Source organism: Anopheles darlingi, chromosome 3 (assembly GCF_943734745.1).
Source record: "Anopheles darlingi chromosome 3, idAnoDarlMG_H_01, whole genome shotgun sequence".
In the NCBI taxonomy this organism is placed as follows: Eukaryota; Metazoa; Arthropoda; class Insecta; order Diptera; family Culicidae; genus Anopheles; species Anopheles darlingi.
Genome location: NC_064875.1, coordinates 10023967 through 10037107, shown reverse-complemented (window position 1 = coordinate 10037107; position 13141 = coordinate 10023967). Strand labels below are relative to the sequence as shown.

Below are 13141 nucleotides of genomic sequence, written 5' to 3'. Positions count from 1 at the left end.
TACGACAATGGAAGTCGCCCGGAAGAAGGCGCAGGGGACACACACACACACAAAATAAAAGCTCTGCCAGGACGGAAAATAGTTTCAGCCATCAAACCGTTTCAAGAAAAGAATTTATATCTCTCGACCCAGCTCGGCACTCGGGAAGGAAGGAAGAAGCCCCGAAAAGTGTCAGGACACCCGGTTCCCGATTCCCGGTTCTGTGGCGCTGTGTCCTCACAATTGCGCGCTGCAGTCGTTATTCAACTTTTTGCGTGGTCTTCACAGCTGCTGCTGCAGCAGCACTACTACCCGTCGTGACTACTACTATCATCCATCAACCATTCGACGAAGGTGGCTTACGAAGTGGCAAGTGGCTCGTCGGTTTAGTGCACGCTTACCGGCTAAGGCTTACCGCTGGATGGATTGCTCGGATTGTGAAGGGAGAACGAGCATCTTCGCCTGAGCACGCCGACGACGACGACGACAACGAGGTGCGCATATTGTGCAGTGATGGCATGCTTGAAGTTGGATGTCATATGATACGTGCCATGCCAAGCCTTCCTTCCCCCTCCCGGGAGGTGGCTTGGCAGTCGCTTCAAGCGGCATAATGCGAATTTTGACGTCAATAAATCAAATTTGACCCGAAAACTTGGGAGGAAGTAGCTTAACTTTTAAGTAACAGCGTGGTGTCGATTCAATTGCAGCGGTGCTACTCCTGATAATATGGTTACTGTTTCCTGGAGCTTTAGTTTTGAATTCGCTTTTTTTTTTTATTTTCGACCACAATCAATTGGAGATCCGTTAAATTTAATACACCCTGGATATAAGATAGTGTGCAGACTCAATTCTAAACTAAAACAATATGTATAGAGCTCAATCCAAGCAGCAGGTTTCTTTCATGTTTGAACGAATCGTTGAGAGCCATATAATATTCAACCATAAGCAATGTCCGCTCCGCTCCACCATCATGCATTATTCTCGAGTAGTTCCTATTGCACCTTCCGGTTCAGTACACCAACACCCGGTGCCCGTGGCGAGGTATTCTTTTTATGTTGTCCTCCCCCTCCCCCCCCCCCCTTGGAAAATACCGGATCAACTCGCTCGCTCAACCGTGAAGCAATGTATCATTTGAAGTGCTTCGAACTTCTTACTCAAACAGTGAGGCCAGCAGGACCAGTAAACTGTCAATAGACTGGACGTCCTGATACGTCCTTTCGGCACAAAGAATCGAGACGAATCTCCAAATCCATATATTGAACAATGGTTGCCCGGGAATCAACCCGGGAGGCTTGGGGAGCGGTGTCCATCTACTACTAAAGAGTAGTACACCTTATAGGCACATGATAGACACTTACGTATACACTAGGCGGTGTTGTGATGACGGGTGGCACCGGAAGCTATTGAGCTTTCCGGTCAGGCGGTCCCCTTGTCACCTGCCAGTGGAACCACGACAAAGCACCCGTGGCCGGTCTCCGTATGATAAGACGAGCCAGTTGGAGAGAGAAATCACCTTCACACTCATCGTATACTATCGCCGTCTTCCGTCTTTTGGTCCGTCCAAATAGCTTTTGCCAACCCAATAGCCACTGACCCCTTCACTACGACCGTACACGAAAAGGTCCGAAAGGAGGGAGCCTGTGTGCGTGTGTGCGAGAGTATCACATTGTTTGCACTCTGTAGCCCGTCCACCTACCGGCCCATCCCTTTGGCCGCTATGCTATTTGACATTTGGGGCCATCCCCTGGCTGCACCAGCAATCGTACTCACCGGAAGTACATTCTCGACCGACCTTCTTCCCTGGTCATGCCTTGCAGCTGATCCTATTCTCTATCTTCAAGACAAAGCTTCACTGGAAGCATTTGGCACGGATTCTCGGATTCTCCTCTAGCCCCCACCGTGTGTGTGTGTGTGTGGCTTTATTCTTGTGTTTATTCTTTTGGCTCACTTTGCCTCATTGCAACACGAAGCTCCAGCTGCCAGTCCGGACACGGCCCTCTTGCTGTGTATTTTGACCGAAGACAGCAGCAGTGACCATCAACACGGCGTGGCCACTGGGGTCCGTTTTAGTGGCTTACCGGCTCTAGGACCTTGTCGACCCCCTAGTGCAAACCCCCGTTTATCCGCCTGTTCTACTCCCGGTGGTCACTCTTGAAAAGCTTCCTTGAGATGGCGTTGTTAAGCGGCAAGGTGAAGACGTTCCTCGTATGGAGCAATTTTATTTTCCTTTGTCAGTGGCGCGATGATAGTGATAGAGCGCTTGACCTGGTTGCGGTTCCTGACGTAGAAAAATCGCCCTGTCGGGGAGCCCCGTGACGTGCCGGATCGTTACGGTGGCCAGAGAGATCTGTGCACAAAGCGTACAGTGCAGTGCAGATTCGGTTGTCGCGAAAGTTTAGCAGCATAGCCGAAGGGAAATGGATTTTATGCTTAATTTAAGGATGAATTTAAAAAAATTAAGTTAACATCGGATTGAAGAAGGACAGAGGAAAATTAATGCAAAACAAATCATTGAAGGCTTCGAAAATAAAATGAGATTAATAATAGCACATTTCGTAGTAGATTCCTTTGCTATTTATGCCGGGACTGGTTAGCAAAGACATTTGACAAGGCTACTAAGATTTTTTCACAGTTCAGCGTCAAGTAGTAATTATTCCAATATTTCTAATCTTTAAACAATAAATCTTCACAATGTTTGAAATAAAGAAAACCAAAATCATTTTTTGGAACTATTGTGATAACTCAGAACAGGTCATTTCAATCATCCCCTATTTGCTTAACGGTTTGCTAGGGTCAAGTAATCGTTCCTCCTCGGCCTCCCCACGAAGCGCAATAACGGAACCGAAAATGTCCAATCGAAGCCCTTTCGTTACTCCGGCCATGCGCTCCTTCTCACGTCACATCAACACCCGGCCTCAACAACGACGACAACGACGACAATGCCTGTTTATGCAGCGCCTTGATCCACCATCGCACCAGCGTTAGGTGGACATAAATTTTATGGCATCGAAAAGTGGCCAACACTAAATGTTCACCGATGTCCGGTTGTCATCGGTTCGATTTACCGAAACCGATCTAACCTTCTTCCTCCTCCTTTCGCGGCCAAATCCCTCCATTACCTGGAACCCTGTCCGGTTTAGAACACGGCCTCTCCGGGCTTTGGGTCTAAATCGCCATCGAGCATATTGTCACTGGACCGACAGTCCGGGCTGGCGATTGTTTATCGCAGATTTTTATTGCTTTCTCACTCCACACCAGCGTCCGGTGTGCTGCTGGGTCTACGTCTCTCCAGCAAGCCACACAGTTAGTGGGCAGGACACAGTAAGCGGAAATCGAAAGCCAATGCCATCCTGCCGGCCCTTCGACCTGGCCGTCCGGTTGATTGAGAACACTGTGTGCGGTGAATTTTTAAGTGCGCGACAAGTTGGCCCCTGGGCCTGGGCTCGAAAGTGGTTGCTTCCGGTCAACCTCCTCCCCACTCCACCTCCTGACCGGACGGCGGCGGCCTCCCATTTTACGGAGGAAATTTATTTCAATTGAACACGTGGCATTCCGACACCGGTAATTGCGGTCCGTTTTCCTTCGAGTGACGTAGAGAGAGAGAGACAGAACGAGAGGGTAAAGGAACCGTTCCGGCGTTACGGCTTACGGTACGAATACAAATGAATCACCATGCGATGATCGTTTGGTTTGGAGCAGCCAAAGGATGTTCGGGTTGTTGGATCGGGTTAAGCCGTCGATAGGATAAATACCTTCTTTTTTTTATCCTTCGATCAAAGATGCAAGGGCAACATCAAATGGTTGTTGATTTCGACTACGGTTGGGGAGGTGAACGGTCTCCCGTCTGAGGTATTTAATGTTGTAGACAGCCTCAAGTAGCATTTGAATACCAGATGTAGAAAAACAAGATTTAAACAACGTGGATTGTCCCGAGTTTTCTTGAAATTAAAACTCAATTATAACCATCCCCCCCCCCCCCCCCCCCCCAAGCAAAAGGTACTCCTACTGCCCAAAACCAACGATGTAGATGGCTCTCGATAGTGCAATTTAAAATCTTCATAAAACGATTATCGCTAAGCGGACGCAAAAGATTTATTGCGAAGCACCGGAGCTCTAACCTCGGAACCTCGGAACGCGCGTCGCGGCCAGTGTCGCCAATTCGCAACTCTTTCCGGACCTGTGCGACGACGCATCGAAAAGGGAGAACGGGATGCAGAATGTCGGGAAAAAAAACCCCCACCGTAAAAACGTCGGGTGAGGGTTGCTGCACAGCAGCTGCTATACAGACCGTGCCCGTGTGTACGACGATGTGGCCCGTGTAGGACGTAAGTGAAAGTTACAATTTATCGTCACCGTACCGCGCGACGGTACCGCCGCGATGGCCTTTTAAACTTTGCTGGCCGGAACCAACACGGAACCCGGACCCCAGGTCCAAGGAACGATTATCCACCGATTCCGGAAGTTCAATTGGCGGACGGACGGTGGAATTGCTGGCGTTTGCTGGCCACCGTGTTCCGCTCGTTTTGTTGGAACATTTTTCAATTAAGGCAACTCGAAAACTTCCGACGGGAATCCGATTTTTCATTAAACTGTAATTCTGCCCCGCCGGGAGAGGTTTTCGGAATTCATACCCATACTCGCCAATAGGTGAAGCAACCATTCGATTGAAACGATTCGAAGTTTGGAAAATTCATTTCTCACCGCGCGAGAAGTTAATAACATGCCAGTACAAAGGCTCGATCGGAAGAAGAAGAAAAAAAGCGGATGGAAAAACTCCGCCAGGGGGGAAAACAATTGATTGAACTGCATTCAATTATGCGCTGGGACGCAGCGGAGTCGAGAGCAAATCGACAAATTTATGCAATTTTTCGCTGACCAACAGATGCTCTCCGGGGGAAAAACCTCCGAACGAACCTTGTGGCAATCAATCCAAGGGCAATGCTTCCTTCTCCATAGCAACGCGGAGCATACTTGCTACACATTTTGAGCTGGCCAAAAACTATTCCAATCATGCTCTTCTGTCGTCACACATCGGCGGCGGTTGTCGTCCGAGTTGTCGACAACCCCAGCGGGGAGCGTCACGCGCCAAACTGTGTGTGTGTGTGTGTTGATGCGTCGATGCTCGTGGCTGGTGTGTGGCCACTGTACCACCATTTCGCCGCGATTGAATTAAGTACATTGAACCATTTTTCAATTTCAAACTGGCAAACCTCAATTTATCTTGCTATATTCGAGGCGAAACCAGGAGCGCCGGACACACAGCTGCTGCTGCTACACGGTAGGTCCTCGGTCCTTGCACCGCTCTAGCAGCAGGTGCACCGGGCGACGCCGGATACTTTTCCGGATCCGGCATCACTTCCAGCTACGGAACGCTTCCCATGCTCGTTACTCAGCAGCAGAGGAGTTGAGTCTTTTTTTTCTACTAACAACAAAAAAAAGCCGATTCTGAAATTGAAGTATATTGAGTGTTTTTTAGTGAATTCTCCTGCAGCCAACCGCTGTAGTTACTGTTGGCGGGAAAACGGCACTAAATTTCAATTAAAAGATGCCCCAAAAATGGTGGACAGAGAAATGCTACAAAACGAACGAAAGTCCCTGATTGACTACCTGGCTAATCCCGGTGACTTCTAATGGTGACACCCGCCCCCCCCGGAAGGTGCCAAAAGTTGGACCGTAAAGAAGTCAACACTGTCCTCGGAACGTCTGGGGCCGTCGGTCTTGGCAGTGATTCAACTATGTGTGCTGCTCTATACGTGCCAAGCAGGTGTCAAACCATTTGGCAACCATCGCCTGACGACGGCGACGACGATTGCAAACAGAACGACTCCCCGTTTGATAGTTTTCTCCATTTCCGCTACAAAATGGTCATAAGAAACGCATTTTCCTCTCGAATCAACACAGACGTGGCCGGCTCCGTAGTCCGAGACCCGGCGAGCGAGCGAACGAGCGAGGGAATTCGATTACACGTCGCTCGCCGGACCGATTTCGGTCGTTCCGGGAAGTCACTGGCCGGTTGCAGCTGTTCCCGGGGTCCGGGAAACCTTTTGGGCTGCCACTAACGGCCCCCCAGCATCTTGGGGCAACCAACGACGAGCGAGTCTTCGCTGGGAGGGATCAAAGACAGGATCCACGCGGACCCCGGAATGGGTTATTTGGAGCTGCGCTGGTGGCACGTGGTACGACCGGGCACGAAATTGAGTCCAGCAACAGCAGCGGTCGCCTTTGCCACCTAATTTTCCAACCAATTTGTTTCGACCATCGACGACATCCGGAGTGCCTTTTGCCACACAGCAAGCCAGCCGCCCGGAAGCTTTTGGCGTCAAAATTTGAGCGCTAGTCGCCCGCCGCCACGCCACGCCACGCCACACCACCGTGAATTCAATTATCAAAACCACAATCGGGTATAAAGTATCGGAATTTAGTGCTCGCAGTCGCAGGCCTGTCACCAGGGGTCTCACTTTTGACCCGAGTGTACCCGAATGGGATGGAGTTGTCTGATCGTAAGATCCGGCCGGTTTCTTCGGCAGATTCTGACCATTTCTGGACAGTCTTTTTGTGCCAATGCTGCCGGTTAAGGGGCGGAAAAGCTGGGCAGTCATGTTGGGTGGTAATTGCAGGCAGTGATTGACCTTCAAATATGAAACTCTGTAGCTAACATTTTCGATGGAATTTATTGTGTCTGCCTTTTGCTAGGTACAGTGTGCAGACAGCAACGATTATTGTTATTGCAATGTTACAGATTGGATGTGGTTCGAATATGTCTGATTTTCCAATTTTCCTAGGCTTATGACAAACCCAACACTACTACAGTAACCTTTTCTACACTTTCTCCATTTTTTACCGTCCATCATAACAGCTTCTCGCCGCTGTTCAAATTGCCTCGAAGAAAGGCTTTAACAGAGGGTAACGTTTACCTCCTTCCTTGCATTTGCAGGATATAGTTACTTTAGCGAGTGTACTTTCTACCATCCCGCGTCTGGTCCCGATATGGCACCATAAACTCGAAAATGCTCACCATTTTCCGCCAGTCGGGCCGGACGCCATCTACTCGTAGCCCGATGGCCGTTGCTCTTACCCTCCCCGTGGGAGACATTTCCGATCGCTTGGTGTATTTTAAGATTTTAGAACCCGGACAGGAACAGGAAGATCATAAATTCGCCTGCACCGTCTTCTGGCGTGAAAATTGAAATCCGCTCAGGCACACTCACTACAGCCCGTGCATTGCCCATGCGGAGGATGCGACAAATGTGGATCAGTTGCAGGTTGGCTTTACAGTCAGCGACGAGAAATGGTACATACTAGTGGAATTTCTGTCCCTCGACCCTCGGTTATGTATTTAACAACATATTTTTCCAAACACAATAGCCCATCCTTTGCAAACCATTTTTAGGAAAACCAAAATTTCTACGCGCACCGTACTGTAGAACCTATCGTTATGGGTTTTTTTTTTTTGCCATTTTATCCGCAAACACGATGCATCGAAGGACCGTATCCCGCAGTCTAGTCACATACTAGCCTCCATTCCATTCCACTATTCATGAACGATGCTTGTAGTTGCTTCTTGACCGGACTACAGCACCAGCAAGGACGAAGAATGCCAGGAACAAACAGCTGTATTCGGATGTTCAACCGTAAATCGACCAGCGAACGTATGATGCTTTGAAAAATTGAATAAATTGTAACGGCCACCATCACGTGGTGATCGTTTCACGTGTTGCCTCATCGTGAAAGGCATCGCCGTCCAGTATCAGGTGCAAATTGTCTCGACGAAATGGACCAACCGTTTGTCGCGTCCGCGACTGCCACCCGTCACTGAGCTGTAGCACTGTAATGAAGAAAATTAGATTCGGTTTTGCTGCTTATCATTCGATGGGCCCTCGGTCGAGTCGGGCGGCCTAGAAGATGGAAAGTGGACGAAGGAGATGGAAAACGACTTTGACACAGTTTAACACCATCTTGGCGAGGCTCGCTCTAAATCTCGTACTAATTGGCAGGACGACGACCACCGTCCCGCTTCTTGGTGGACAGTTAGTTGATAACTTTTGTGTCTGGGCACACTTTTCTGCCATTTTGCCGGGTGCCTTCGCTATTGCATAATGCGACTTCACGGTTGAAAGTTATCATCATCCCTCCGGAAAGTCGCAACGCCATATTAATCATTTCAGGTAATTAGAGTCTTTGCTTTCGCTCCCGCTCCGTATTGGGTGGTAGGTTCACAAAGGTGCTTTAATTTGCGCTTCTGGAACTCATTTTAATATCTCGATTGCTAAAATAGCATATACATGTGTCCTCTATGCTATCTATAACTGGAAGGAACTCTTCTGTTCAATGAGTTTTTATTCAAATTCAAATATTACAAAATACTTATGAGGGGTGGTTCACGAGGAATTTGTGGTTCACGAGGAATAATTTGTTATCTTACCCATTGGGGACGCGCTGACGGCATCCTTTTTTTTTTGTGCCATCACCTCACAGAGATCGTTATACACAGCATTAAAGGTCCTTCATTGTTTTGCCAACGGATTGCACAACAAAATGCTTATTTACTGATGTTTTGACTAATTCCGTTTGCATACCTTTATCATGGTACTGCATAAAAGTGGCTGTCATGTGCTTTTGGAATGGTTTAATAATAGTTCGATTCGTTCCATGGCGGTTACAATTCAAACTGCCCGATAACTCGTTTAAACAAGTCAAGGAAGTTTGTGAGAAAAACAGAGGCCGCTCGAGAGAAGCGCAGCGAAACTTGTGAGAAAAACTGCAAAACTCGTGAGAAAAGCCGGAAAACTCTTCACCAACAGTAGCGTTCTCTATCGGTGTAGACAGTGTAGACAAACCGCACAGTGATTTGGGCAAGTCACTATGGGGTTTACCCGCGGAGCAGAGATACCGTTGGGAATCGATCTCGAAAATGGCTGTTCAAATATAACAAATGATTAAAAAAATGTTCAGAAAGATGGCTGTTCAAATAAAGACCGATGTATATAACATACCACGGTAACAATTCGTCGGATCTATGTACCATTACTTAACGTACCATCCATGGGGGGCGAGAGAAAGAGAGAGAGAGAGAGAGAGAGAGAGAGAGAGAGAGATAAAACACTTGTCTGCTTCCTAGAGTGATCATCATACGCTATCATTTACTACAAAGAGACCTCATTGTGTTGGCATGTTGCGTATCTTTTTTTTATTTTTAGCAAGATTGGCACGGACAGGACATATAATTTTTCCGTTTCGTCGGCTCTACTACGATTGGCACGTATGATCCCAGAAATGATAGGACACTTGCTGATGGTATCATAACAAATTTCGATGTTTGGTCGCAATTATCGTTTAGAATGATACCGTACAACCGATTGTTGCATACGAGGGGACTGCCAGTGTCGTAGCAAATGTTCCCTGAGACTGCCTTAGCACAGTTTAATCTGCAATTAAAGAAATGGAAGACTTCTTGAAAACCTTGCTCATTCGGAAGCGTTGGGAATGCTGTACTTACGAGGCAGGCACAGGACCGCCGTAAGCCGATGAACATGTCGAGTCTGACACGAGTTCGTGATCGAGACGACTCAGTTGAAAAACTCCATTTTGACCATCAAAGCCCCACCCAACCATAACACATTTGGTTGGGTTCGTTGCTGAGAATGGAATCACACTCGTCTGTATCGCAATGGGTTGCACAATTGCATACCCGCTGAAGCTGCCCTTGATGGTTACGATGGCAACTGAGTTCTCTTTAGTAACAGAATTATACTGGTCGTGGGGTTTGTAGCTTAGATACTCAAAGGTTATAACATCGTAGTTTTGGGCGTTGCTACCCGCACGCACTACAATCTGACGAATAAAGTAATGGCGAGGGATTGGGAATCAGTTGTAAAACTAATAACCTCGATTTGTTTCGCTCACTTACCGATGCGATTCCTCTGGCTGCTACCGATGCTTCCAAATTGACTGCCGAAGTGATGACATGTTTTTGGCTTATTATAGTTCCGATTTGATAATAGTCATCATCGCCTACCGGAAACACCCTTAGCGTAACTACGTACGGATAGTCTGCGATGTCGACAGCGGTTCCTCCGGCAATCCGACCAGCCCTTTTGCTGTCTTGTTGGTTGGTGCTGTTTTGGTAGATCCCATCGGGAAAAGAAATGGGATCCTCGTCCGTTCCAGGGTCGGCGGTATCCCCGAAGGCGTCTTCGGCTTTGGTAGAATATGCGCAGAACAGGACTGCCAACAAGATCAGCTTCACACCTTGCTTCATCCTGGAAACCACTTGATAGTTTGAAGAGTAACTGAATGATAAGAGCCACATCGGTCGCAAATTTATATCAAAAACTCACATCTGGTCTGGGTTGCCTTCTCTCTGCCCTATCCTCATACCGCGGATACAGTTTCTAGGCCATCGATACGAGGCATTTGGATTGGTGCGTTGGCTGTTTCACAACTTTTTGAAACTATCTGCGTAAGTGCGTGTCTTCGCGACGCGACAAGGGAATACCTGACAGTTGAGCAAACACCTTCGCCAGAACATTCGCTGGTAGCACATCTTCGTAGCTAAGTAACGGTAGGAATTGAAACGGGCAACCTTGAGAGGGGGGCGGGGGGTAGGAGAGAGATGTGCCAGTCTCCACCATAATTCACTGGAATTATCGTGCTCGATAAATGGAAAAATGTTTCGTAAAAAAGATCGTAAGAAAATGTGTTAGTTTTTGGTTAACCACAAGCCCTTTTAAGTGACCTGCTAAAGTACCTAAACGAAAGAATCCAAGTTCCACGTTCCAAGTTTCATATAAACGCAAATCGTAGGAATCCGCGAAGAGATACATGGGGCCACAAGTTAGTGATCGTCAAACTGTGAAAAAGGCTGATCAAACAAAGAGCGGCGAGTGTTACAGATAGAGTAAAGTAAAGTAAGAGCGCGCACTTAACTTTTAAGTCACTGTATTTTTCTAAGAAACGTAGAATTCGTCCTGTTAGCTACACCAAATGAAAGAATGAGTCTGTAGCCCTGAAATGTGGAACAATTTTTTTCTCTAATGCTCATACATTTTGATAATAATGCATATTAAGCAAAACTAAAACATGCACACTCTTACCGCACCACTGGGGCAAGAGTGCGCATCGCTCTTTTCTGCGGATTTTCTTTTACACATGCATATTTCTGGTGTAAAAGCTAGTTTGTCTACGAAACATAGTTATTTGTGTTATTGTTACCATTATCAAAATTACCAATTTTACAATATCAGACTTTTTTCTATGGGATCTTTTGATAGGTGCTGAAGCTGCATATTCAGTAGCAGGTTTGCGTTTTATGGGTAACTTATAACCATAACTTAGGGATTATCTGTTTCAAGACAGTTTTATGTTTTAATGCGTACAGATTGCGATTTTGCTATTATTCCAAGAAATTGCATATACACTCACTTTTGCCAATTTTTGCCGTAATAATGAGAGCGCAATCTTGCCGCATCAATTATGGAAAAGTGTCAAATGAAAATTTTTCGTTTTGTCTTCCAGAATAAGAAGTACCCGAATTAAATCTATATTAATTATGTGTCCTTATATGCTTGTGAAAATCTGATATAGGAAATATCAACGAAACGAGATACTGTTCCCAAAAACTCATAAAAAATAAGAGAAATTTTAAAAACTATAAATTAGCATATTTCTCAAACATTTCTAATCCAAACCACAAACAAATACATGTATGATGTTGTGATTTCATGAGCTTTCAAACCAGCATGGTGTTGCTAGAATCAGTGCAGCCGTTTTCTGGAAAAGCCTGGTGCGCACTTTTACCGCATACGCATTCTTACTCCACTTTACTCTACACTGGTAGATATTCGGATGAAACAGGTGATCAAGGTGCGTCGAGAGTAGCAACATTTTTTTGCATTGGTTTACATTGTAGGTTTTATTCCATTGTCACATCGCCAGCTGATCACCATACGGTATCATCGACTGATGGTGATCTCATTGTGTCCACAAGTTGCGTGTCTTTAGCAGGTCGTGCAAGGACACGTCATGTAGTTTTTTCGTGGAACGGACACAGTGGGTTGACCAGCTGGAACTGCCAGGGTTTGAGACAGGAACGTTTGAGTGCTTGCGTCCGCTAATGTTAAAAATTTTTCTCTACCGCAAGAGGAAATTATACTCAAAGCGTACAGACGGTTATTGCAAACTAGAGGATTGCCTGTGTCACCTTGACAAGCAGACCCTGCCATAGTTTCAGCGCATTGTAATCTGGAATAGTAAAAATAGAAATTATCTTTAAAACAATAATCATTGAGAAGGGTTTGCAATTCTGCACTCACGAGGCAGGGAGAGGACCACCGAATTTCGATGAACATACCGCATCTGAAACAAGTCTGTATTGGGCTAAGGACAGCTGCGTAATTACGTTACCATAACTGTCATAGCCCCATCCAACCATAACACACATTGTCCGGTTCGTTGGTGAGTAAGGAATCACACTCGACTGTACCGCAATGGGTTGCACATTGGTAAGGCCGCTGAAGCTACCCTTGATGGTTACAAAAGCAACTGAGTTCTCTTCAGTTTGTGGATTATACTGCGCGTGGATTTGGTAGCTTTGATATTCAAAAGTGAATCCTTCGGAGTATTGAAAACGACTGCCTGCACGGATTACAATCTGGCCAATGAAATAATATCTCATGATTGGGAATAAGTTTATTGTCTCTGCCTTTTCGTTTCTTTACTTACCGATGCGATTCCTGGGCTGCTTTTCATTGAATATAATAGGTTTGCCGTAGTGATGACGCTTGTTTCGCTTATTATAGTGCAGACTTGATAACGGAGAGATTTATCCACACCTTCTACTTGCATCGTAGCTACGTACGGATAGTTTGCGATAGAGACTGTGGTTGCGTAGGCGAGGCGACCGGCCCTGTTGGTGTTTAGCTGTTTAGTGCTGTTTTGGTAGAGCTCATCGAGAAAATAAATTAAGTCTGCATCTGTTCCAGGTTCAGGAGCCTCGTCTTCTTGAGCTTTGGTACAATAAACACAGAACAGGACTGCCAACACGATCAGCTTCACACTTTGCTTCATCCTGAAAACCACTGGACACTTTGAAGAGTAACTGAATGATAAGACCTACATCGCTCGCAAATTTATATCAAAATCTCACATCTGGTTTCGATTACCT

The 13141-nt window shown here is 46.4% G+C and overlaps 1 protein-coding gene across 1 annotated transcript; it reads right to left on the bottom strand.

Annotated features, from left to right (window-relative positions):
* Positions 1–7819: 7819 nt before the first annotated feature.
* Positions 7820–10250, bottom strand: LOC125958371 (trypsin delta-like). Its single transcript, XM_049691660.1, has 3 exons — positions 9887–10250; positions 9668–9810; positions 7820–7874 (listed from the first exon to the last, which is right to left on the bottom strand). Exons 1-3 carry the CDS (start codon positions 10235–10237, stop codon positions 7820–7822), a joined length of 549 nt encoding a protein of 182 aa, XP_049547617.1. The 5' UTR covers positions 10238–10250.
* Between the last annotated feature and the right edge of the window lie 2891 nt (positions 10251–13141).

Excerpts from the sequence above, each read along its gene's own strand:
- LOC125958371 (XM_049691660.1), bottom strand. The coding sequence starts at position 10,237 with ATGAAGCAAGGTGTGAAGCTGATCTTGTTGGCAGTCCTGTTCTGCGCA. Across the intron at positions 9,811-9,886 it reads CAGCCAGAGGAATCGCATCG|ATTGTAGTGCGTGCGGGTAG; the intron begins GTAAGTGAGCGA and ends TTTATTCGTCAG. Across the intron at positions 7,875-9,667 it reads ATCAAGGGCAGCTTCAGCGG|GCCGCCCGACTCGACCGAGG; the intron begins GTATGCAATTGT and ends TCCATCTTCTAG.